The sequence below is a fragment of the Triticum urartu genome, chromosome 3A (assembly GCF_056163025.1).
Source record: "Triticum urartu cultivar PI428250 chromosome 3A, HENAU_Tu73, whole genome shotgun sequence".
In the NCBI taxonomy this organism is placed as follows: domain Eukaryota; kingdom Viridiplantae; phylum Streptophyta; class Magnoliopsida; order Poales; family Poaceae; genus Triticum; species Triticum urartu.
In genome coordinates this window covers 312393782-312417528 of record NC_141875.1, presented here as the reverse complement: position 1 = coordinate 312417528, position 23747 = coordinate 312393782, and the positions used below count along the sequence as shown (strand labels likewise).

The window sequence follows — 23747 nt, the reverse complement described above, 5'->3', positions numbered from 1 at the left end:
AGGCATGTCGCCTTGCCACCGCAGCACCAGCATCCTTTATATAGGAGTATAATCGTCATTGTTGAAACAAAGGGTGTGACACTTCCAAAGGAAAAAGTGATAACATATGATCAGCTACAATAGCTGGCCAAATATTCTTCTAAAAGCTTAAATCAACGTGAATGGACAATTAGCATGCCATCGTTCTTGATGCGCAAAAGGAGAAAAGCATGCCAACTTTCTGTAGACAACGATTTGCTCCTAACAACTATGCAGAATGAATTTAAAACAACAGGGTTTCTCCCTCACGGCAAAATACAAACCTCTGGATCCGTCTACTTTTACCAAAATCTGTCGTCAACAGCTATCTTTTCTTCAATAATGGACAAATGGCAATGCAACCACGATAACGAACCATTACAGCCAGAACTTACGATTCAGCATTGCAAGCACATTGAAGATTTGTTGGTTTCCATCTTTCAATTAGGAGGACAGGAGTTGGTGCATGAGTCGATTGATCATCTCATAACTAGTAAAAGTAATGACAGCGTTCGGCGTTGTTCGCAACAAATTTGTAGCACAACCTCGGTAGAATCCAGCAATCCCCTCCTTCTGTAACACTTGCTTTATACAGTCCGTTACACCTATATACCGTATAGCACCATGGGGAACACGGCCTTGTTCTTGCAACTTAGATCGTACAACCTGCGTGTAAAACAATGACTGAAAATTAAAATAATAGCAAAGGGCCTTTTGATGTGCCAACAGAAGGTGATTATTCCTTGTTAAATTAAAAACATCTCTCTGTTTCTTTCTCTAATTTAACTCCTAAAGGAGATCAGATATATCATACTCCATCCATGTCAGGGTCTATTTTGTTTCATCAAGGCATGTTATTGGTGTCACTAGATATGCTGTCCAAAGAATCCTGATTGTGACTTTGTAGACGCAAACCACATATTATATATTAATGGACTAATTATTGGTCAAATCCTCGTCTGGCCAAAAATACGGCTTACATTTTGTAATGGATGAAATATTTCTTTAGCCTCTCATTTCATAAGCTTATGTATTTCATTTGAAAATAGACTCCTCATTTGTAGTAGGCAGTAACAACTGCTCCATTCAGTTATCCCAGTGAGAAGTAAAAAGACTTTGTGAATTGTTGCACTCCATGATTTGCTATTCCATAATGGGGACACAAACAGATCTGGCAGACGTTACAAACAACACTGCACTTGTACTACCATAGAAGGAGAAGCATGTATGCAGCAAATGATATAGCATTTGGATGATGAAAGTATACTATCGAATAGGGAGGATCGATAAACATACCTCATGAGGGTATGTTATCAGCGAGGCTGCTATTTTGGATCCTGAAGAACAAATTGCTACTTGACCAGGGCCAAGCTTGTCAACTGTAGTATTGTCTGGAAAACACATACACTTTTCAGTCAATCTCTTGCCCAGATTCGTCTCACTTTTCATTGTAGAAGATATCTCATTACCTCTTTTGGCAAGGTACAGCTTCGCCTTCTCGTATACTGGGAACTGGATGGCTACATGAGTAACCCCAGCTAAAGAAGGAAGAAGACCACTGTTGTTGTGGAAGAAACAATCAAGGACACAACAAAAAGTAAAAACGATTGAGCTTTATAGTCAAAATGCAGCCAACCTGTACAATCCACGGAGACCTTCTTCTGCTGCAATCCTACGTAACGCAGATAAGACGCTCGTGTAAGGCACCACGCCAGGCCTCATCCCTTGTGTCTTCAGGAGAAAACAGAGTAATATAGTTGTTGAATATCATTCAATGTGCCACACAAATGCAAGATTGTGCCCCAAAATTAAGCAACAACGAAAATTCATGTATGACTCCTTATAAATGATCAGGTCCAAAGATATTGTGACTTAGTTTAAGTTGTTAACGATAAACATTCAATTAAATCGGAGAGAAGTCCATGTTACAACCCTGAATTGTCATCAAAGTCTAAAGATACAACCCCGAACTTCAAAACCGTCTACTTTACAACCTCAAACTTTCAAAACCGTTCAAAAAACAACCCTAAACCGGTTTCACACAGTTTTGACTGGTTTTGACCATTGACTGCCTAGTCATCCCAGCCAGTTTTGACCATTGACTGGTTCCCATGATATTCAATCAGGGAAAATTTCAAAACGTTTTGCCAAACAGATAAATAATTATAAGGAAAATGCATATTCAGGACCTTTTGGGCTAAAAATTGGCAACAAAAAAAAGTCTCCAGACCACGCCCAGACCTCAGGATCCGTCAAGAAACCAGTGCTCAAGGTCGACCTACATGGGAAGATTCTGGGACTTGGTCCACTGAACTAGGAAGTCGGACAGGGCCTGTGACTTTATCACCTTGCAAGACTGGTAAGTGATCTTGAAGGGAAAGAGCTCGATGCGCCAATTGGCGACCAGGCCCATGGCATTTCTATTGTTGATGATGTCGGCCAGGGGTGTGTGGCTGACCATAGTGATCAGGTGAGCCTGGAGGTAGTGTAGCAGCTTCCGAGCCACCATGAACACCCCATAGGTGATCTTTTCATAGTGGGTGTAACGAGACTTCGATGGGGACAACACCTCACTGACGTAATACGTCAGGTGTTGGACCTTCTAAGCTCGGCCTTCCTCCTCGCATTAAATCACGACCACCACGCTTACAATCTATGTAATAGCACAGATATATAAAAGCATGGATTCGTCAGTTCTTGGAGCGGCCAAAATTGGTTGCTTCACAGCAGCTGCTTGAGTTCACAGCAGCTGCTTGAGGTTGTCCAGTGCCGACTGGGCCTCATCTATCCTGACGAATTACTCTGAATTCTGAAGGAGACCGTACAGCAGCAAGGCCTTTTCGCCAAGCTGGGAAATGAAGCGGCTTAGGGTTGCAACCTGCCAACTTCTGGATGTCCCTCGGCTTCTTGGGTTTGCCCAGCTTGGAGATCGCCGCCATTTGGTCAGGGTTTGGGCTCGACGTCGCACTGGGAGACGATGAAGCCGAGAAGCTTGCCCGAAGGAACCTCGAACAGGCATTTGTCCGGGGTTAGCTTCATCCGGAATCGGCGCAGTTTAGCAAACGTCTTCACAGGCAAACGTCTTCGCGAGGTCGGCCAGGTGTCTGTCCTCCAAACCTTGACTTGACCACCACGTCGTCGACATAGGCCTCGACGTTGACGTTGATCTACTCGCCGAGGCACTTCTGCATGGTGCACTGGTATGTTGCGCCAGCATTCTTGAGTCTGAAAGGCATCATGATGTAGCAGAAGGGCCCAAAAGGCATGATGAAGGAGGTCCTCTCCTGGTCAGATTCTTTCATCCGGATCTAGTGATATCCCGAGTAGGTATCCCGAAAGCATAGGCGCTCACACCCCACAATGGAATCGATCACCTGGTCGATGCAAGGGAGCAGAAATGGATCCTTGTGGCATGCCTTGTTGGGGTCGGTGTAGTCAGACGCACATGCGCCACGTGTAGTTTTTCTTCCAGACGAGGACTGGGTTTGCCAGCCAGTCCAAGTGGGAAACTTCTCGAATGAAACCGGCAGCCAAGAGCCAGGCTAGCTCTTCTCCAATAGCTTTACACCTTTCTGGTGCGAATCAACGCAGGGCTTGCTTCACGGGTCGGGCGCTCTTCAAGACGTGCAATGAGTGCTTCACATTTTTTGCCGATACACTAGGCATGTCAGCAGGCTGCCATGCGAAGATATCTCGGTTCTCACGGAGAAAATTGATGAGAGCACTTACCTATGTGTTGCTCAGGTCAGCGTTGATCTCAACGGTCAGCTTGACCTTCTGGGTGTCCTGGCCGAGCTGGAAAGCAGAGGTCACTTGACCTTCTTGCTCAACGAGAGGGCCTCTGGATCCGCTGTCTTCTGGATTTTGGCGACCTCAGCTTCAGCTAGGTCGACATTGCCACCATGCAATCATGTGCGCACTTGAAGTTGCCGCTGACCATAATTACCCGGCTGGGGCCCGGCACCTTCAGCTTTAAGTACACGTAACATGGGATTGCCATGAATTTCGTGTGCGTTGGTCGGCCGAGGAGGGCATGATAGGCAAGATTGCCATGAATTTCGCATGTGTTGGTCGGCCGAGGAGGGCATGATAGGCGCTCCTGAAAGGGATGACCTCGAAAGATAGTGTCATGGCCGGAAGTTTGAGAGTGACAAAAACAACCTCCAAGGAGATCCATCCCAATGGCTGGGCACACTTCCCCGGCACGATGTCGTGGAAATAGCTGGAGGTCGGCTGCAGGCGTGAGATATGCCCATCTTTTCCAGCGTGAGATGTAGAATATGTTGATGTCGTCTTCCATCAGGACCTTGGACAGCTGACAACCCCCATGACCAAGTCGAGCACCAAGGTGAATCTCCCTAGGTGAGGAATATGTAGTCCGGAAGGTTGGACTGGTCAAACAGAAACGCACAGTAGGACCAGTCGAGGCATTGGGGGACGTCGGGCACTAGCACATTGCCTTGCACTGTGTGATCCTTTAGACCCGCTAGGATTCGAGGCCGCAAAAGACCCCATCACCTTCTTTACATCATGAGGGAAGTCCTTCTCGGGATGACTGCCACCCTTGGGGCACTGTTCTCGAAGTCGTCGTTGCTTGTTGGGTTTTTCGGCGACCAACTAGTCGTTGAAGTTGCATTGTTGGCTTGCGTGTGTCGCCTGGTAGCCCAGGTAGGTGTGGTAGCTACAAGGCCATCCATTATCTCATCATAGGTTTTTCTTGGGGTTTTCCCCTTCAGCTGCCACATGCGCTACTGCTTGTTTCCAGGGCCGCTTCCTTTACATCGGGGTGTTGTACTCGGCTGCGGCGACAAGGTCAGAGTCCGACTCGACATTCTTGCGCTTGCGCTTCTGGTTCTGCCTGGAGCGATCATGGTAGCCCCTTGACTTGGAGGACTCGGGCTTGTCCTGGCAGGTCCAATTTTTCCTGCCAGCTCACACGGACTCTTCTTCGGCCGCGAAGTCGTTGGCGATTTCCATGAGCTCGCACATACACTTCCTGGCCCCGAATTTGGCCTAAATAGCCTGCTCACTGGAAACATCGTCCAAAGAGTTTCTCTTTGAGCAACCACGAGATGAACCAGCGGATCGTATCCTAAGGCTCTTGAATGCAATAAGTGAGGTCATAGGCACTGCATGACATTTGGTAGGTGCCTTCAAAATTTGTCATGAACGCATCCTAGAAAACCTGACACTCATAAATAGAATTGGCTACGGACGTAGCAAAGTGCATTCAGTTCATCTCCTCTGGCTTGGTTGACGACTGTGAGGTAGTCGGCTAGCCAGTTGTCCGACTTGGAGTCGCCCATATATTTGTCGACGCCCTACACCTGGAATTTTGGCGTGAAAGGGTGCTCGAGGATGTCTTTGATAAAGCATGCCAGGTTGATGAATGCCGCCCAACTTGAGTGAACCAGGCTAAGGACCTCTGGGTCCCATCGGTACCGTGGTGCTCTACGAGCGTGAAGGGCTTGGATGGTATCCCATGCATCGGCCGACTTACGAGTCAGTCTTGAACCATGAGGGTCAGATCGAATGGTGACGGGCGGCCTAACGAGTTTGAGCTGCAGGTCCGTTGCGATTGGGCGCGAAGAATTGACGTTTGTGCGCAGCTCGGAGGTGATCGCTAGTCGGTTGCGCATCTGGGTTGACATGTCGTGCTGCACCACTGCTGCCTTGATCACAGTGTTGAACCACTCGGCCATCGGTTGATCTGGCATGAGGTTGATGTTGTCGTGCAGATCCACACGACCGCCATGGGGTTCCGGAGAAGGGTGAGATAAACCATTGCGTCATCGAGCTACCAGTCCAGGATGGAAGCGCGGGATGGAAGTTTAGCTGAGAGTGCACACGAAGCAATTACCCAAGTTCAGGCCCTTACGGTGGAGGTAATGCCCTACACTCCTGCTAGATTGATTGGGGTTTGGAGTACAATGATCGCATAGGTGTATTGAGACTAGATTAGATGTCTATCCCTAGGCCTCACTTATATAGGGGACAAGGCCTAGGGTTTACATGAGCCCAGGTTGATTGCGACCCGGTGGAGATACCCCGTGATCTCCGAGATAGCCACGCTTGATCCCCAAGTAAATAGCCATGCCCTGAGGAGCCCGCCAGCTAGAAAGCGGGCATGGGCCGCATCATGGCCTGATGGGCAAATGTCCGGCCTGGCGGGTCAACTTCCGGCCCGCTGGTGTAACCCGGTACATGGCACTGTCATTCTTGTTTCCCTTTTTTTCTCATCTTGCTCGACATATCTTTCACAACGATGCCAAATGGGGCACATAGTCATTTTTCGAGCAGCTTCGGGCATTGGCCATCGCCTGATCAGGTTGATCAATAGCACTCCACTCCCCACATGCACCGTGCCACTATTGCCACACCGCTGATAATCTCGCCTCCAGCAATGTGTGTCGTTGGAGATAGTTCGACTATGCATGGCTCGCTACACATGGTCCTTCTCAGCTCTGGGTTATCTCAGCAATAGAGCAAGAGAATCACATAGTGGCACCCCTTAAAGTGCCTTTTCTCACCTCTTTGATTGCTTGCCTTGTCGCTGTTAGACTGTTACCATTACCGAAGAGAACCAAACAAAATGAGCAATAGTCTCAATAGAGACACAACACGTTGTAACCTAATTACATTATCATTTGTGTTAACAATGCCCTAACCAAACACTTCCTTAGTTTCAATAACAAGCATCCAAGTAATACAGCTGATCTTTGCTAGATTGGTCAACATCCTAAGTTGTGTGTGTATTGTACGTTGTGTTCTCTTCTGGTTTGGTAAAACAAAATATCAGGTTTTACAACTTAAATTTGGGATCACCATATATATGCCCCTGGATTCATGTGAAGACGATGCCAACATGCGACACCCCAATGGATAGCATCATCCCTTACAAGGTTGAGACTAACCTTGCTAAATATCTTGTGTCTGGGGCTAGGATTTACTTGAATTAGTTGTTAGACAATTATGCACCTTGATCAACATTAATACAAGCACCATTTACACTAACGCTGTGTTTGGATGTCTGTATTGGGCTGTCGAATTGGATTTGGTATTGGGCCGCTCTCAATACAGGTGTTCCGATGTACTCTGAAATATCACACCAAAACTGTAACGAATACACAGGCATTACAGCTCGCAGGCAAACTATCATCCCAACGATTCGGAGCCCTCTCGCTCCGATTTCGGTCGAATTGGCTCTTCCGCAAAACATAGCGGTTAAGGATGATATGTTTCGTCCCACGACCATGAACAGAGAAAATGGGAGGAAACGAGCCCTCTCGCTCCGATTTTGGTTGAATTGGCTCTTCCGCAAAACATAGCGGTTAAGGATGATATGTTTCGTCCCACGACCGCGAACAGAGAAAAGGGGAGGAAACGAGGACAGGAGAGAACACAGCGAGGCGGTCGACGGCGGCGCCCAGCTAGATCAACCACGACAACGCGGGTATCTTCGGCAAGCCGTCCCTTCCCTTCCTCCTCCGTTGTCGTCCCTTCCTCTCCTCGCCACAGTTCGATCTTGTCCTCCCTGGCCCTGGCCCTGGCCCCATGCCGCCAGGTCCCATCTGAGCTCAAGCCCGTTGCTGCATCCCCTCTGGCACCTCCAAGGGGGAGCTGATGCACTGGTTCACCGATATTCAAGGAGCCATTGGATGTTGAGATCGATGTGGTTCATGCACTGTTGGGCTCCTCCGGCTATCCAGCTCCGCACCTCCTGCGAAGCGCACGCCGTCTGCCCGGAAGACCAGGGGCCAGCTGCCAGGAGGACCAAGGGCCGCTGCCCGCATGGCGTGGCGTGTTGTCGGGGAACCAGCCCTCTTCTGTATCTCAAGAAGCTTTGGCTCGACAGGAACGAGCCCTGTTCTGTATCTCTGTTCTTCAGGTTCAGTTGTTGTTCTTTCGTCAGTACTATGTTTCCGTCAAAATCTGCGTGCTTATGTTTCGCCTTTATAGAACACTTCCAAGTGTGTTTGCCATATAGTTAATGGATAATTGCAACCGCGGGATTTTCAATCGGAATGTCATAGGGCTAAACAATCCAGCGCGCCACAAGGTTGAACCTGAACCTATCTATTGTTTTGTCAAATTTGGAACTATGTCATGTTTAACTTGAAGCTATCTGAACTATTGTGTTGTTAAATTTGGTAAAAGAAATCCTATATAATCATCCAATTATAGTCACACATTGTAAACAAAATTGTTTTGATGCATACATATGTTGCTATGCAATTCCATAGTTTGCCATCCAAACATGATTCCGTACTGAAACCTCAGTATGATTCCGTGAGCCAATTCAGTTAACACCCAAATAACCGAATTCGTATTCATGTCCATTACAATTTCATGTGAGCCAATTCAGTTAACACCCAAATAACCGAATTCGTATTCATGTCCATTACAATTTCATGGCTGAACTGGAAATGAAACCAATTCAATATGGAGGCCTCCAATACAGCCATCCAAACAACAACAACAACAAAGCCTTTAGTCCCAAACAAGCTTGGCGATGGACAGACGGCATTGTTCTGGGATGACCGATGGCTCAACGGCCAGTCCGTGCGGGAGCTCGCGCCGGCACTCTACCAATGCATTCCCAAACGGCGACGCAAGTTGACAACGGTGGCCGCAGGCCTAGCGGGCAATGCTTGGGCTCGCGACATTCAAGGAGTGATAGGGATCCACGAGATTGGCCAATATCTCAGACTGTGGCAGGCCGTGCAGCAGATCAGCCTATCAAACCGGCCCGACCGAATGCTCTGGAGATGGACGGCTAGCGGCAACTACACGACGTGGTCATGCTACGCCGCAACCTTCCATGGATCCATGAAATGCCCCTCCTGGAAGCTTACCTGGAAGAGCTGGGCACCGCGCCGTGTGCATTTCTTTCACTGGTTGGCTAGCCAGGACCGGTGCTGGACGGCGGAGAGACTAGCCCGTCGCGGCCTACAGCACCATCCACGATGCCTCCTCTGTGATCAAGCCCCAGAGTCAATGTGGCACCTGCTCCTGGAATGCCCGTTTACGCGGCAGGTCTGGCACGACGTGCTGGCTTGGGCGAGGATACCTTCCCAACCGCCAAGCAATGAGCCCACCCTCACGGACTGGTGGCAACGAACGAAAGGGCAGACCCCACATGTGCTACGAAAGGCCTGCAATCTATCACCATGCTCGTCCCTTGGATGATTTGGAAACAACGCAACGAGTGCGTCTTCGACAATGTGCGCCCCTCGGTTACCGCACTCGTAGATAGGATTAAGGCCGAAGCCAAATGTTGGGCACAAGCTGGCGCTTTGGGTCTCAGGGTAGTCCTCCCCACCAACTGGGATGTCCACTGATAGGTTGCCAATCCATGTAGCCACCACCTCCTAGGAGGATTGTATCTTCTCATCTTTTCAATGAAATGAAACGCAAAGAGTCCTTTGCGTTTTCTCGAAAAAAAACCCATAAGATCTTGCGACCAACTCATGGCTCTGACACATGGATAGCAAGCTTCCACGCACCCCTGTCCATAGCTTGTTCTTTGGTGATACTCCAATCCTTCAGGTCTATCTTAACGGACTCCTCCCATGTCAAATTCGGTGTACCCCGACCTCTCTTGACATTCTCCTCACACTTTAGCCGTCCGCTATGCACTGGAACTTCTGAGGCCTGCGCTGAATATGCCCAAACCATCTCAGATGATGTTGGACAAGCTTCTCTTCAATTGGTGCTACCCCAACTCTATCTCGTATATCATCATTCCGGACTCGATCCTTCCTCGTGTGGCCACACATCCATCTCAACATACGCATCTCCGCGACACCTAACTGTTGAACATGTCGCCTTTTAGTCGGCCAACACTCAGCTTCATACAGCATTGCAGGTCGAACCGCCGTCCTGTAGAACTTGCCTTTCAGCTTTTGTGGCACTCTCTTATCACAGAGAAGGCTAGAAGCTTGGCGCCACTTCATCCATCCGGCTTTGATTCGATTGTTCACACGCAAACACAGCGTAAAGAAAACTAATGCAAACCAAGGTATACAATCAGTCTTGCATGATCTTAATGATATCATACTCCATCCTTTTGGGTTTACAAGGCCCCTCACAAAGAAAACCCATACCAAGACAGTCATTAACATTTCAATCTTTTTTATTAACCACATCCTAAAATGCTCGCTATAATCTCCCACCTAATTTCCCCCCTTTAACTCTGCCCATGCACAGCCAATAGCACAAAGGAATTGTTTTGCATATGATGATTTACATCTGATCTGTGTACAGCAACGTGATCCTATGCTTGTTTTTCAAGTAGCGATGTGATCCCTTGGTGATTGGCTACCGTCGGACAAAGATCCAATGAGAAATCATCGGACATGTAGCACTACTCATAGCATAGTTAGTGCTCGTATTAAACTCTGCACATCAACCAATGAGTAAATGGTCTAGCGAGTAATGTGGGGACAGGATGGCAAGGGTAATGGAATTTGCATTAGCAACATATCTGATTTTGGTAAGAGACCTTCTAAACCCAAAAGGTGGGAATATACAAGACACAAGTTTGGAGGCAATTTGCAACACCATAAATCTACAGAATCGATATGTGCCTCTGTTACAAAAATAAATTGGGCCTTCTGAAATAAAGACAAGCATAACAATGTAGTATACATACTTGTAGTCTAGTCTTCACAACCCATAATGGATTAGTTGCAACAGCTGTTGCAATCCCTGCACAGGAAGCAGCTAAAATATTTTCCTGTATGGACAGTTCGCCATTTTTAGCATCTGCAAAATGAACAAGAATAGTCAGGAGCTGACACCAGAGTATGTACGTTGTTCTATTATCTGCATCAACAAAAATAGAACATGGCTAATGTTTAATATTTAACATGGTATGCTGTCAACAATCAGTACAAATTAAATTCTTGTTTAACAAAATCCACTACTATGGGTTAAAAAAAACTACCGTTAATTTATCATAACAAAAATACATCTGCAGACAAAAAAAAACACCACGTGGGTAATATTTATGCCAAATTTTCTCCTCGACAATGTGATGTTACATCAATTGCCCAGACACTCTGAAAAACACAATTTGCCAAGTACCATTACAAAAATACCAGAATTTGCTAGAAAACAGTCACTAAATTAACTCCACATGTTGGGAGGAGAAATAGCACCTATGAAATGCCTAATTTTTGCCCCTGGCTTGAATGAATCAAATTGTCTCAACCGACTGAACATGCATGTTCAAATGTTGTTAAATTGCTTCAGCTAGCTAGGTGATAGCTGTAGTGATATATGTGTGCTTGAGCTTGATTGCTAGTGATATGTGTGATTATACCAGCTTGTGCTTTTTCTAAGTAAATTGTTAAGAAAAAAATGGTGAATAGATGTGTTAAAACTGGTAAGTGTGGTGCATGGTGCAAGTGAAAAAAAGGTAAAACCATTTTGGCTCTTGTAGCAGAGGATAATAAATAGGTCTCCATAACCGAATGGTTAAATAAACACATTTTGCATGCAAAAGGCACTGAATCAGAAAGACATTACGAACTTCATGTAAGGACAAGGAACCAAATACTTTAAAATTATCAAGGCCACTAGTAGCAAAAACCAAAGTACAACTTGGCACCTGGTAGTGACAATCTTTTAATGTTGCTAACCAGGATTAAGATATACATTTGACCTGATAATTTATCAGCTCAGTAAAAAAGATGGAACATCTTTCTTGCAGATTGAATGTATTTCAGGTGTTCAATCTAAAAGTCCAAGTGGGAAGAAAGAGAGAAAGGCGAATCCTAATACAGTATAACTGTGTACAGATAAAATTTTCTTCCATTCCACAGTACAAAATCAATTCAACTTCAACTCGCAGTATCTTCCTTTCATCTGCATGGGCATCACCCAAACTACTCCCTCATTTGGAGATGTCCTATATGAATGTCAAAGAACCCCTATTTCATGTGAAATTCAATCGCTGTTAGGTCTGATGAAGTTAGGTGCATTTAAGATTGTTGCAATAACATGGTGTTGTCCTGTGGAACATGTTGCTGTGAAGAATGTTTGCTATGATTAGCCAGGTTCTGCTATTTTATTGTATGGCTCTGAGCTTACCTGTAGTTAATACAACAAGGAGCAATGTGCTAAGGCGAGGCGCTGGGGCCGCAGCATCGAGGGAGGGGCCTGAAAAGCGCGCGCGGGGGGGGGGGGGGGGGGGGGGGAAGAAGAGAGAGGATGGGAGAGGGGCCAGATGGGGAGCAGCAACCGGAGAGGAAGCTGGCGGATCTGGTCGCCGACGGCCGCCTAGAAAGGAGAGCAGAGGAGGGCGGGGAAAAGTTAGACGAGGGGAAAGAAGAGAGGACGGAATCCATCCATACCTTGTTGCCGGCGGCGCAGATCTAACCGACTCCTCAAGCTCCAAAGCGGACACCTTCTGTGGCTGTCAAAGGCAAGCTCGGCGCCTTGAGATTGGAGGGCACCCTGACGCCTTAGGGACGCCTTGAAAACAATGAGAAGGAGTTAGATTGTTGTGCTATAATGGAACCATGTCCACCTCCAGTTGATGCAATCATCATTTGTGGCTTCTCACTCTTGGCTTTTATCCAACAATTTGAATGTCCAGGCCCCACCAGGATCCACACCAGCCAAGCTAGGTCCGACAGGCCCTAGAGGAAAGGATCGCGGAAGGTGCCCCCAAGTGGAGCCAAGAGAATGACGAGGCGCCCGGAGCTGACCGGGATCTAGTTCTGAGGACCAGAGGGCCCCGAAAGTCAACCTTTAGTCAAGGGCCCAGCAAATGGACATGAAGCCCTTTCCGTGGCTAGTTTGCCGGTACTGACGGAATTCAAAATCCCAAGTCAGGCTAGCATATGGACACGAAGCCCTTTCTGTGGTCAGTTTCCTGGTACTGACGGAATTCGCAGATGAATACAAGGTCTCCAAATCCCAAAAATACCTCTATCTTACATTTGTAATCACTTGCATAGCATTTTGAGTTCATTGCGGTTCGCTTCCAACTTCTACAACATCTTGAACTCCAAACTGCTTGAGTCATGCCACTAACCCCTACTGAGCTCCACTAAGTCATGCCTTTGTGTGTAGGTGTGAGGTTGGACAAGATTCATCACCAAGTGCACTCATTTCACATTGTCAGCTGTGAGATCGCTTGATCCTTCACCAACATCAAAAAGAGGTAAATTTGGTATTGTTCTTTTCCATCTCTACTTACACCTTGTTGAGTGTCATTACGGATAGGGACGGTACATCTCGCCCGGTCTACGGCAACCAAGAGGATGCGAACGACTATGTCACCAAGACGCACCACTTCAGCTTAAAACAAGCTATGAATGATGTGAATGCCATCTTGCATGAGTGCATCAACAACCTCGCCACCGACTTCCGTGCAGAGATGCGCAAATTCGAAGCTCGCAACAAGGACTACCTCGACGCCACAATGAAAGGGCAAATGGAGAGCATCCAAGTCATGTTCAACAACCACAAGTCTTCATGATATTCGCCTTCTTCAAGATGGCGATCAAGTACCCATGCTTTCGAGATACCTTCCAGCGCTATTCACACCGGGCTCGACGACATCCCACCATGAAGACCAAGCGCCACCTCTTCATAGGGGCAATGGACTTCGAAACCCCATACTCCACTGTGAACGCCGTGAACAAGAAGCTCATGAAAAACGCGTCTAAGAGGATTGGGCACCACAACTTCGCCAAGAAGAATATCGACGTCGTCAACATGAAGTGTCGCCTACAAGAAGAGCGCATAGTGCATCTGTTATGGCCGGCCGGCTTAGGCCCGCAAGTTATCTTAGTTTTTATTTTCAGATTAGGCAAGTTATCTTAGGCAAGTTATCTTAGGTTGATTCTTCTACAAGTTATCTAGGATATAAATATAGGTTGTAAGACTCTTTTTGAAGGCAAGCAATAAGAAGAATATTATCTCCTATTGCCCGGCTCCCTGAGGAGCCTGAACCCTAGCCGCCAACAGCCCTAGTCGCCGCCCTTCTCCTAGCCGCGACGGCGCCCTGCCGCCGGCGCGCCCGATCCTCGCCACGTCTCCCTCCATCCTTCCCCTACTGCCTACGGCCAAGACCGGGCAGAACCCTAGCCCCTAACACCTTGGTATCAGGTAACCGGGTTTCGACCATGTCTCCGCCAATTCCACCGCCACCACCACCGTGCCCGCCAACTCCTCCACCACCGCCACCTCTGCGCCGGGCGTCACGGCCTCGCTCTCGGCGGGCACCACTGCGTCGCTCTCAGCGCCGGTCCTAACGGCACCCGGCACCACGCCGGGCCAAGGGCAGCCACCGGCCCCCGTCCAACACTCGCCGCCGCCATCACCTCCCCCGCAGCCGCAACAGTTCACGCCGGAGGCCATGGCAGGCGTCCTCAACGACCTCGTCACCGCGGTTCAAGGGATCCGCCTCTACCTGGCAGGTCCGTACGGGCCGCCCCCACCACTCCATCCAGCCATGGCCGCGGGTCAGCAGGCGCTTCCGTGGTACTCGGCACCGGGGGCCATCACCGGACACCATCCAGCCATGACCGCGGGACAGCAGGCGCTTCCGTGGTACTCGGCACCGGGGGCCATCACCGAAGGCTACCCGGCGCTCCCCGCCCCAGCGGCCGCACCGCCGCCTTGGGCGCAGTGGCCGCCGCAGATCGCGCCGGCAGCCCCGCCACTTCTCGCCACCACGGGACCGCAGTGGCCCACCTGGACCACGCCGGCCGCGCCGTCCTCCGTCGCGCCCTACCTTCCAGCGGCCTCGGAGCAGGGTCCTCCACCGGCCCCGCCCAGCCCTAACCTGGGCACCGGCGCCTCGGAGCAGGGCCAGACCCAGCAGCTTCTTCCAGCGTCACCGCCGGCCCCCATGCCGCAGGCGCCGGTGCAGCAGCTCCACCAGGCGCCGCCGCCATCAACAGTACCACCACCCGCGCCTAGGGCTACGGGTCGGCCCCTGCACCCGGTGCAGTTTCCACCGTCACCATCGCCGATCCCCGCTTGGGCGACCGGCTCGTCTCCGGGCCCGGTCTACTCCACGGCGCCGGAACACCCGACGCCCTCTCTGCGGTTTGATCACCCCTCCAGCTCGGCAAACTACGCCCCAGCGCTTCCCGACCCAGCATACGCGCCGGCGGCGACTACGGCCGCCCCCGGGCACGGCGGGCCGACACCCCCTCGCTTCGCCAAACTGGACTTCGCCACCTACGAGGGCACGGAGGACCCCCTCAACTGGCTCAACCAGTGCGAGCAGTTCTTTCGAGGGCAGCGGACGCTCGCTTCGGATCGCACCTGGCTCGCGTCCTATCATCTTCGGGGCGCAGCGCAGACCTGGTACTACGCCCTCGAGCAAGACGAGGGCAGCATGCCACCATGGGAGCGCTTCCGGGAGCTCTGTCTCCTCCGGTTCGGGCCTCCTATCCGCGGGAGCCGACTGGAGGCCCTCGGCCGCTTACCTTTCACATCCACGGTGCAGGACTACGCCGACCGCTTCCAGGCCCTGGCGTGCCACGCGTCGGGCGTCTCCGCCACTCAGCGCGCCGAGTTATTTGTGGGCGGTCTACCGGACCATATCCGCGTGGACGTGGAGCTTCGGGGACCCCAGGATCTCCAGTCGGCCATGTATTACGCCCGCGCGTTCGAGCGCCGCGCGATGGCCATCCAGCAGGAATCACCGTCCCAGACTGCTAGGTCGCTACCCGGACCGGATTCCGCGCAGGGTCGGCCTGTGCAGGCTTCTGCGGCACCCCTCGCCGCGACCGCGGGGCGCCCGTTCCGCCGACTCACCCCAGCTGAGATACTCGAGCGTCGCCGCCAAGGGTTGTGCTTCAACTGCGACGAACCCTACAAGCCCGGCCACGCCTGCCCGCGACTCTTCTACCTGGAGGTGGCAGACTACATTCCGGAGGACGCCGTCGCCGCTGACCTGGCCGCCCTAGATGTCGAGAAGGTGTTTGACGCTGGTTGATTACCTCGAAGAGTTCAAGCAAGCGCTTCCCCACCTTACAGCTCGAGGACGAGCTGTTTGCGCAGGCGGGGAGAAGTGTTATGGCCGGCCGGCTTAGGCCCGCAAGTTATCTTAGTTTTTATTTTCAGATTAGGCAAGTTATCTTAGGCAAGTTATCTTAGGTTGATTCTTCTACAAGTTATCTAGGATATAAATATAGGTTGTAAGACTCTTTTTGAAGGCAAGCAATAAGAAGAATATTATCTCCTATTGCCCGGCTCCCTGAGGAGCCGGAACCCTAGCCGCCAACAGCCCTAGCCGCCGCCCTTCTCCTAGCCGCGACGGCGCCCTGCCGCCGGCGCGCCCGATCCTCGCCACGTCTCCCTCCATCCTTCCCCTACTACCTACGGCCAAGACCGGGCAGAACCCTAGCCCCTAACAGCATCGCCAATAAGAGGCTGACCGTGTGGAGGAAGCAAACCAAGCTCTCCATGATGTCAACACTTTGAAAAACTTCCTCTCTCTCTCAGTCAAAAACGAAGAACAGAGGAGACACAAGAGTTTTTGTGTAGCGTACGTAATGCTGCGTTTCTCCCTTTTATTCTTGCAGGATTGCATGCTCTCCTACTGGACCGCGCCATCCCATGACCGACAGCATGCACTATACTTGCACTCATGGTCAGACATACCGCGTCCTCGATGTAGTCACTCCAGTGGGAGTTACTGCCATTGCAGGGCTTTCGGCTGAAGCCAGATTTGCAGTCGTGGCAGCATTTTCCCTTGCCATGGCAGCGTTTTCGTTGTCCGCTCCCCCATGCACCATGTACTCCACGGTGAAGCTGCCGGACCAAAGGTCAGTCGCTTGTCCAGCTTGTCCAACTTCCGATCTCAGGGTAGCGTGATGACGGCAAGGCATGCCTTGGTGAGTCCTTGAAATGGTTGAATCTGGACCTCACCGAGGCTCCGGGATGATGGGCCAAAGAGCCGAAAGCTTAAGGGCCCCTTGAGCTCTTGGTATTGGACATTACCAATCGAGCCCGCCCCACGGAGATCACCGCCTGCAAGGCGGCGGCTTCCTCAAACTAGACCCGGATCTAATGCAACTTCTCATGTCCTAGGACTCCTTCCAGGATCTCAATTGCGTTGGCCGCTATCGTAACCATGACGAGGTTCCAGACCGGAGAGGAAGACGAGGACTCCTCTTCTTCAGGAGACCGAACTAGTTGTTGACCTGAAGAGTGTGGTCACGTAGCTCTTAGAGGCGTTTGAGGCGTCGAGCGGTGAACTTGTCCTTCTGGCGCTTGAGTTCCTACTGCTCGACGGAGAGGTGGAGGCGCATTCCTTGAGCTGTGCGCCCGCAGGGCTTTGCTCCGTTATGAGGGTTGACAGGACGTCATGACTTCCGACAGCGCCGAGGATCAAGCCCGTCATGAAGACTTCTCACGCTAGCCCATGGTCAGCCCAGGGCCTTCTTTGGCACAGATTCTCAAGGGGCAAGCAAGGCGGCCGAGTGGAGACTACAGAGCACGACCCAAGGACCCCGGTAACGAAGTCCACGCCCTCGAAGCTAAAGGCCTACCCCTTACGGAAAGGGGTGGGAAGGATCCAGGCCTCTGCCTTCTTTGAGACGAAGTAGAGGATGCGAAGGGTAAGATCTTGGTTCATCACAGAACCGCAGATCATGGTTGCGGAGGCCATCTCGATTTGGTAAGTTAGATTTGCATACTTTGCCCCTACTTGGTGCGCCAAATGTCGGTAGTACAGGCAACGCCGTCAAGGGACGACATTTTGTTCGATAGGGCAAGCACACAGCGAATCGAGATGATGAGGCACAGGGTGAAGGATTTACCCAGGTTCAGGCCCTCCGGGAGGAATTAAGGCCCTACTCCTGCCTCTGATGTTTGTATTGATGTGGTGCACGCCATGGATCGAGAAGATCGCCGAGGAGATCTATATCTCTTGGGTTACAAGTCTCTCAGCCTGGCGCCGGACAAGTAAAAGAAAAGAGATGGGTGGGAAAATGACTTGCCTTACTATATATACTTGGTCAAATCAGGGTTACATGGCTAGAGTCGGACCAGTCTCGAGCTAGCTCTATTGGGTTGCGCCGAACAACGTCTGTTATGTTTCCTTCTCCTCCGAAGCTTACCGAGCCCATGAGGTCTCCGCCGTCGACTTCCTAGCACCTATGGCCAACGTATCCATTCCCAGGATCCTTGTCACCCCTCTACTGATCAAGGCGCCGTTTTATCAAGGCGCCTAAACGGCGACGATCCTTGCGTCCTGCGAGTGCCCCACCCTACAACCTCCAAACCAAACATTGGCTACAACACCTACATATTGTGAGACCGACGGCTTTGGACTGAAGGGGTGCCACAACTTTATATCGTCGATACGGTGACGATATGAGGACGGCATAAAAACTATGCACTATTGTTGGGCCTGAGCAAATTAAAAGCAGCATGAGCAACATAGCGTTGGTCAAAACTGACTCAACTCATCACCAACCGCAGAAACAAGAACTATCAAACAAAGAATCCAAAAAAATGAAATGGTACCTAGCTTTATCAAGGGGAATGCACAAACACTTCGAAGAATAACTGTATGAAACATTCTACGACATCAATAACTTGATGCGAATATGCTCACTTGCAAGCAAGATCTAGAACCAACATCCCAGAAGGTGCATTTTATGAGGAGGTCCACAACCCTTCAACAAAAGGAATTCTAAAAATCAATTTGCTTACAACTAAGCAAGAAGATTGGCACTCAAAAAATATGAAAATACTTGGGAGGAAGTGAAGCCAAAAGCGGAAGGTGAAGAACTCATAAAAGGACATTCAAGAAGGCCTCTATGGGTCACTTGGTGCCAAGGCATGCCACCATTCTATTGGCGGACAACCTTGTCAGGCGCCCAGGAATTTGTCAAGAGATGTCTACATGCCAATGGATGGCATGAGATGCAAACAAAACAGCTCATGAGTTACAACCGATTCCGCCAACTTGGCCCATCACAAGATGTGAAAAAGATCTAATCGGACGACTGAGCATAGCCCCCAGAGAGGCGAAATACGTAGTTGTGCCTCTAGTTAAGAAAGCAATAGTCGTTGTCCAGCAATTTGTCTCGAAGTTCATCATTTGCAGATCTGAAGTCCCAAGCGACATCATAGTAGACAATGCTAGACAACTTGACTGCAGGACATTCGAAACATTTGTGAGAACCCAGGCATCAAGCTATGCTCTGCATTAATGGGCAATCCAATAGCAAATGGCCTTGTGGAAAGGGCAAAAATAACCATTTTGACAGGATTGAAAACATGTCTTGATGATTTAGAGAAGAGACGATGAGTAGAAGAGCTACAAAAGTTACTACAATCCACCAAGACTATGGAGACTTGACCAATAGGCTTCACCCCATTCAAACTGTTATTCGGGGAAGAGACTGTCACAATAGAAGAGTTGAAGCTCAAATCAATACGCATTGCCAACATCCTAGACAACGACAAGCACAAAGTCACAGTGGAGAACGTGGAGCACAGTGACCGACCTTGTGCTCAAGAAGAAACGCACAAAGTCACAATAGAGAACAAGCACAGTGGGCGACCTTGTGCTCAAGAAGAAACTCAATCCAGAAGAAGGAAAGCTAAGCTTCAAATGGGGAAGGCCATATGGGGTCTCAGGGGTAACAAGGCCAACCACATTCAAGCTACATGAAATAAATTGCCATGCCCATTACAGTTAATCACATAACGCTGAAATATATTCTTGTAAAGAAGCATCGGACTCTAGAAATGAATACGCCTTCACTCAAAAAGTCACGAATTAAATATGAAAGATAGCATGACCTTACTCTTATAAAAAAACATATTTTTCCTAGCTGAAGCACTTTGATGGTATCACAAAGGAGATTTCATGAACAAACAGATATCAGATTTTCATTGACATTGCCAATTAAACATGGTTTAGTGCTACAAATAAAAAAACAAAAGCATATCAAGATGGTGATGTTCTTTTGAATGCTTCAATAACTGAAAATAAAATTGTAGATGTACAAAATAAACATAATGCCACTCAATCACAACTATCCACCTACAAAAATGACAGTTCTGTCCACTACTAGTAACATGTTACACACATAATAAGACCGATGCGTAAAGTACGGTTGGATAACCTTGAGATCGAAGAAGACCCCTCACGTAATTATAAACTGAAAATGTAACCTGCAGAAAAACAGAAAAGACATTGAAGGTTGATGAAAGTATAGCAAAAAAGTGAACTACGGACAAAAGATTATGTGAGTTTTCCATCTCGCAGATTCATGATTACTCGACCATTCAAGCCTTGAATTGAGGTATATAGTAATCATTAATAAGGTATATTAGAAATAATAATAAGGTATAGTGGTATTATCTATATGGTATATGAAGAGCGGGAGTACATACTCCCAGGAGTACATATACTAATTTTCTGTACTCCTAGGAGTATGTACTCACACGTTCAATATACCTCATAATCAAATGTTTTATACCTCTTTTTCATTCTCAATATACCTTATTAATTATTCTAAGATACCTTGATACAAATTTTATAAACAAAATCTAGGCCCATAGTCTCTACTCCTAATGGAGCAGTTGGTAACCTCGTACGGTTTATTTTTGTCCCACCTTCCATGGTTTTTTTGATACCTCCTCCCACCTTCGCTGGTTTTTTTTTGTCCCCTCCCTCCACCTCATTGGTTTATTTTCGTGTCACTCTCTAACACAACGAAAGAAATCTCAGTAGATCAGAACTTTCCATACTAGCACAAGTTATTTAGTAATGTAGAATCAATCACGAACAATCTCTAAAAATAAAATCTAAATTGATGCGGTGGTTGGTGCGGTTGTGAGGTTGTTCGTGAGGTTGTCCCCTCCCTCCACTTCCCTGGCCGTGAGGTTGTTCGTGATTGATTCTACATTACTAAATAACTCCCAGGGCCACGGCCAGGGAAGCCGCCCTCCTTCCCTGGCCGTGGCCCTGGGAGTTGGTGCGGCACTTGAAGGACCCGGCGTGAGTGGCCGGCGTGCAGACGCACTTGGAAGCGGGCCCGTGGCCCGCGCCGGACGGCGCCGACCCCGACCCGGGCCACCTCCTTCGCGTATTCTTGGAGCTGTGGCTGGCCGATTTACATGAAATTAATTCCCTCAGTTGTGGTGGCAAATATAATACACATAATCCATATTGTTATGCACTAGCGTGTGTGTGTGAAATAGATGGATTATGGTCCCGTACCCAATAAGCTGGATATGTGTGTGTGTGTGTTAGAGAGAGAGAGAGAGGGAGGGAGAGGGGGAGAGAGAGTGAGGAAGAGGGAGTGAGAGAGTGTGTGTGTGAGTATTTGATGGTAAAAAAGGTCGCCAATGTAACTTGATATGTATAAGAATATTAATATTGAACTCTTTAAGTTAATTGACCCCGTTGCAACGCACGGGTGTTCTTCTAGTTTGCGTAATATACCATTTGTACGTACAAAAAAGCAGTTTGTGCATATAAATAATATACATGCACCCAAATGAAAAAAAATCACAAAACTAACTTTGAGGTATCTAGTAATCATTAATAAGGAATATTAAAAATAATAATAAGGTATAGTGGTATCATCTATGAGGTATATGAAGAGAGGGAGTACATACTCCCAAGAGTATATAATCATTTTCCTATATATCCTACATATATATACTCCCAGGAATATATGATCATATGGAGAAAATCCCTCATACAACCGGGATATTACACTGTTGGCGTAGTGACAGGAACACCAAAATCGTCAAACAAAATCACCCTAGCCAAGTCACCTTTGTTGTCGAAAGAGCCATAGCCCGCAACTCAACCTCTGTACATGAACGGGAAACTGTAGTTTGTTTCCTTGTCTTCCACAAAAACACAATAAGCAAAAAGGGGGAAAACAATTCGAAGGATTACGGCCCCAGGTAGCATCCAAATAGGCCAAATTTTGTAACGAACCGGAACATGGAATGAATAGACAGCGACAGATTGAAGACATTATAGAACAGAAAGAAGGTGACAGTAGTGAACCGACTAGGAGCAGAGACAAACTGACTTAAAATGTGAACATGATAGGGGAAAACTGGGCCAGTGAGCTATATAGACAAGACTCCTAACAAGATGATGATAACGCATCAGATCAGATAGAGGCTCGTCATTAGAAGCTCAGACGTGGACTCTGAGATCCATAAAGGTCAACAGTGCTCTCACCAGGAAGAGCAGGACGAGCAAAAAGATCCTCAATACTTCTTAATAGAGAAAAAGAGGCCGTCTGAGGTAGAAGAAATCTAAATCCCAAGGAAGTAAGAGGACCAAGATTAGAAAATGTGCTCTAAGACAAGCCTTCACAAAGATAATGTACTCGGGGTCATCACCAGTGATGATCATGTCATCAGTATAGAGAAGAGTTCAACCACGTGACAAATAGTGGACAAAGAGCACAGGATCATGATCATCACTGGCCAGAAAATAATAGCATTGACCAGTGAGGCCAAGCACTCAAACCAGGCACAAGGCGCTTGCTTAAAGCCATTTAGAGAGCGACAAAGATGGCATGCCATGCCGTTAATAACAGAGTGCCCAAGTGGTGGCCGGCATGTAGATATGCTCACGGAACTCACCATTGAGAAGGCATTCTTGACATCAAGCGAAGAGATACACCAATGGTGAACATAAGTTATGGCAAGAAGGGTGCGAACAGTGGTCATGTGGGCCACATGAGCAAATATCTTGTCTTAGCCATGATCGTGCTCCTGCTCAAAGCCACCAGCCACAAGACGAGCCTTGTAGCGCTCAAGAGAACCATCGAGATAAGATGCAGGACGATATCCATGTCCAGGAGCTATCTGCGAGGCTCTCCACCAATGTGTACGGAACATGGTTGGACTCCTGTGCCGAGCTGTTGCTTCTTATTCTCCAGGCATCCTGACCTGCGAATAATCTGAAGGTAAAAACAATGCAATTATATTAAGTAGATTCAACAAGTTAGGTACTAACCTGATCATTGTGTGCAGATGGTACTGCTAGGGACTCGCACATGTGGCCAACCTGAAAGGAGACCTGTTGGACTTCAAGGCCAAGTTGCTTGTCTAGGAGAAGGACAATGTTCTATTGACCGCACGATCCTAACTCCTAGAACACCACCCGGCCGCCCCATGGAGGGGCGGAGCGGACGACTTGCACCGCGTCGAAACAGGAGTTGTGCTTGTCAGGAAATATGCAACTTGTATTACTAGGAGGCCAAAACCACCATATATATGATGTACATGAGGATGCCAAAAGGCAAGAATACAAAAGGCCAAAGGCCATCATCAATATAACTCTAACACCCTCCCCCCCCCCCCTCAAACTCATGGTGACTCGACAACACTGAGTTTGGAGAGGTGAAATCTATGTTGTGCTCTAGTCTGTGCCTTCGTGAAGAAGTCCGCTAGTTGTAACTCGGAAGGCACATACTGAAGAGCAACAACATGATCCTACACAGCAGCGCACACATAATAAGCATCAACACCAATATGCTTGGTAAGCTCATGCTTCACAAGGTCCCGCGCAATACTGATAGCACATGTACTGTCGGACAAGAGGGTGGTAGGTGTAGTCACAGAAACACCAAAATCCTCCAGTAGCCATCGTAACCAAGTCACCTCTGCCGTCAGAAGAGCCATAGCTCTCAACTCGGCCTCTGCACTCGAACGAGAAACTGCAGTCTGTTTCTTCGTCTTCCAGGCAATGAGAGAAC

The 23747-nt window shown here is 48.7% G+C and overlaps 2 protein-coding genes across 2 annotated transcripts in view; one reads left to right on the top strand and one right to left on the bottom strand.

Annotated features, from left to right (window-relative positions):
• Positions 1–331: 331 nt before the first annotated feature.
• The window catches only part of LOC147979554 (nicotinamide adenine dinucleotide transporter 2, mitochondrial-like), a 41296-nt gene continuing 17880 nt past the window's right edge, over positions 332–23747 (bottom strand). The window contains exons 4-9 of the mRNA XM_087547004.1: positions 20136–20184; positions 10673–10785; positions 1655–1749; positions 1488–1576; positions 1315–1409; positions 332–684 (exon numbers count right to left, since the gene is read on the bottom strand). Of these exons, the coding sequence (XP_087403130.1) occupies positions 463–684; positions 1315–1409; positions 1488–1576; positions 1655–1749; positions 10673–10785; positions 20136–20184 (663 nt within the window). The 3' untranslated portion in view covers positions 332–462. The remainder of the gene's footprint in view (positions 685–1314; positions 1410–1487; positions 1577–1654; positions 1750–10672; positions 10786–20135; positions 20185–23747) is intronic.
• Positions 14348–16131, top strand: LOC147979555 (uncharacterized). Its single transcript, XM_087547003.1, has one exon. The coding sequence runs from the start codon at positions 14393–14395 to the stop codon at positions 15983–15985; it is 1593 nt and encodes a 530-aa protein (XP_087403129.1). The 5' UTR covers positions 14348–14392; the 3' UTR covers positions 15986–16131.